General features: G+C 38.2%; 1 protein-coding gene across 4 annotated transcripts in view; it reads right to left on the bottom strand.

Moving 5' to 3' along the window:
* Positions 1-148: 148 nt before the first annotated feature.
* KCNQ5 (potassium voltage-gated channel subfamily Q member 5) overlaps positions 149-1,687 on the bottom strand; it is a 255,071-nt gene continuing 253,532 nt past the window's right edge. For all 4 annotated transcript variants that reach the window (XM_083607215.1, XM_083607218.1, XM_083607216.1 and 1 more), the window contains one exon: positions 149-1,217. In XM_083607215.1, the coding sequence (XP_083463341.1) occupies positions 267-1,217 (951 nt within the window). In that variant the 3' untranslated portion in view covers positions 149-266. The remainder of the gene's footprint in view (positions 1,218-1,687) is intronic.

Genomic DNA, 1,687 nt, shown 5'->3' with positions numbered 1-1,687 from the left:
AAACCTCTAGCATTAGTTTTGTAGATTACTCATTTATACCTACTGTACTAAATGAAAGAACCAATGTACTGCAGATATAAATTGAATTTTTCCATCTCCTAAACATGCATTTTCATGCAACTAAAAGATATGGACTCATACAACTGCCTTTCTTTCTGATTAATTTAATTTTTTAAAAAATCATTAAAAGGGCTTTCAAAATAGTCCATGCTCTGATATGTATGACTGAAAGGATTACTCAGCATGTGAACAAAATCCACAAAATGCTATTTAAGTTTGACATGAGGCAGGCTGAGAGCATCTGCACCATCCCCTGGCTTGCAAATGCTTTGAGATGATCTTGACATTCCAGTCCTTAGAGAGTCTGTAGAGAGAGTCGTTTCCACTAATGGGTGGGAAATGCCTTCGAAAGTCTCATTTTCTCTCTCTGCTTCCAATTCTTCATCAGTTATAAATAATTTTGATTCCCTCCATCTGCTGTATAATTCTTGACTACCTCTTGAGCTACTGGTGTCACTACCAGAAATCTGTACATTCAGTTCTTCAGCTGTTGACTGTATAAGGTTTTGAACAGATAGCGATTTCCCTATATCCATTTGTACTATTGGTTTCACTGAGACCAAGGGTTCCCCTTCTGTATCAAGGCTTTTTCTCCATGAGAGATCCTTTGTCACACTGGACTGTGCAATTTTTCCATTATCATTTGAAGCAACAAGGCAAGCGGTGACATCAGAAGTATTTTCCTGTGTGCTCACGGGAATAACATGTATAGGCTCCAGCCTATTGTTATGCTTTACTGATGAAAAAGGTGGTATCTGTAACGTTGTAGGTGTTGTTGGCTTAGATGTCTGGTGTATTTGGTTTAGTGCATTATTAGCTGATAGAGTTGCAGGTCCATCATTTGGCACCTGTGTGGCTTGACTATGCATAGTTGGACTAAACGCATAGTAAGCTTGAGGGTTAAATTCATTTGGTGTCAGTATAAGCTGTAGGCCACATGGCATGTTGACACTGGCTGATCTGGATACACATCCACTGGTCTGGGCAGAGCTAGACAAATCTTTACTATCTACAGGGCTTTGATAATCAGAAGTTTGATCACATTCAAAAGTTGGCATTTGAAATGAAGCCAAAGTCAGTGCAGATACAGATCCTTTCTTCAAGACCTGTTGGTAGATATCTAGCAGTGAGTCTAATTTTGACTCTATGGATTGAACCTGGTGGTGGAAGAAGAAAATTGTCTATGAATACCAAATATTATAAACCAAGCATACATATAAATAATCATAGAATATTAGAGTTGGAAGGGACCCAAGGGTCATCTACTCCAGCCCCCTGCAATGCAAGAAGCTCAGCTAAAAACATCCATGACAGATGGCCAACCATAATATCTGCAAAGAAAGGCTAGTTAAATTTTGGTGAAAAATGAATCCATTCAAGTAGCTCCAGTGAAATTTTACCCAAATGTATGGAACTTGTGGAAATATTTCTGTACAGCACTTATGCTGTGACTACAGTTTTCTAGGCCAGTTCTATTCACTTAAAACTGGCACAGTCCCACTGACACAACAAAGAAGAATAAAAGTACAAAAAGCCACTGACACCTTAGAAGAATAATTTTGCACACGAAATGACTTTGGTGTAGATACCAGAGGAAATTATTTTACTTTCCATATATCAAACATGT

Source organism: Podarcis filfolensis (genome assembly GCF_964270895.1).
Source record: "Podarcis filfolensis genome assembly, chromosome: 3".
Taxonomy (NCBI): Eukaryota; Metazoa; Chordata; class Lepidosauria; order Squamata; family Lacertidae; genus Podarcis; species Podarcis filfolensis.
Note: the sequence above shows the minus strand (reverse complement) of the source record. Positions and strands in the feature narration are given on the sequence as shown.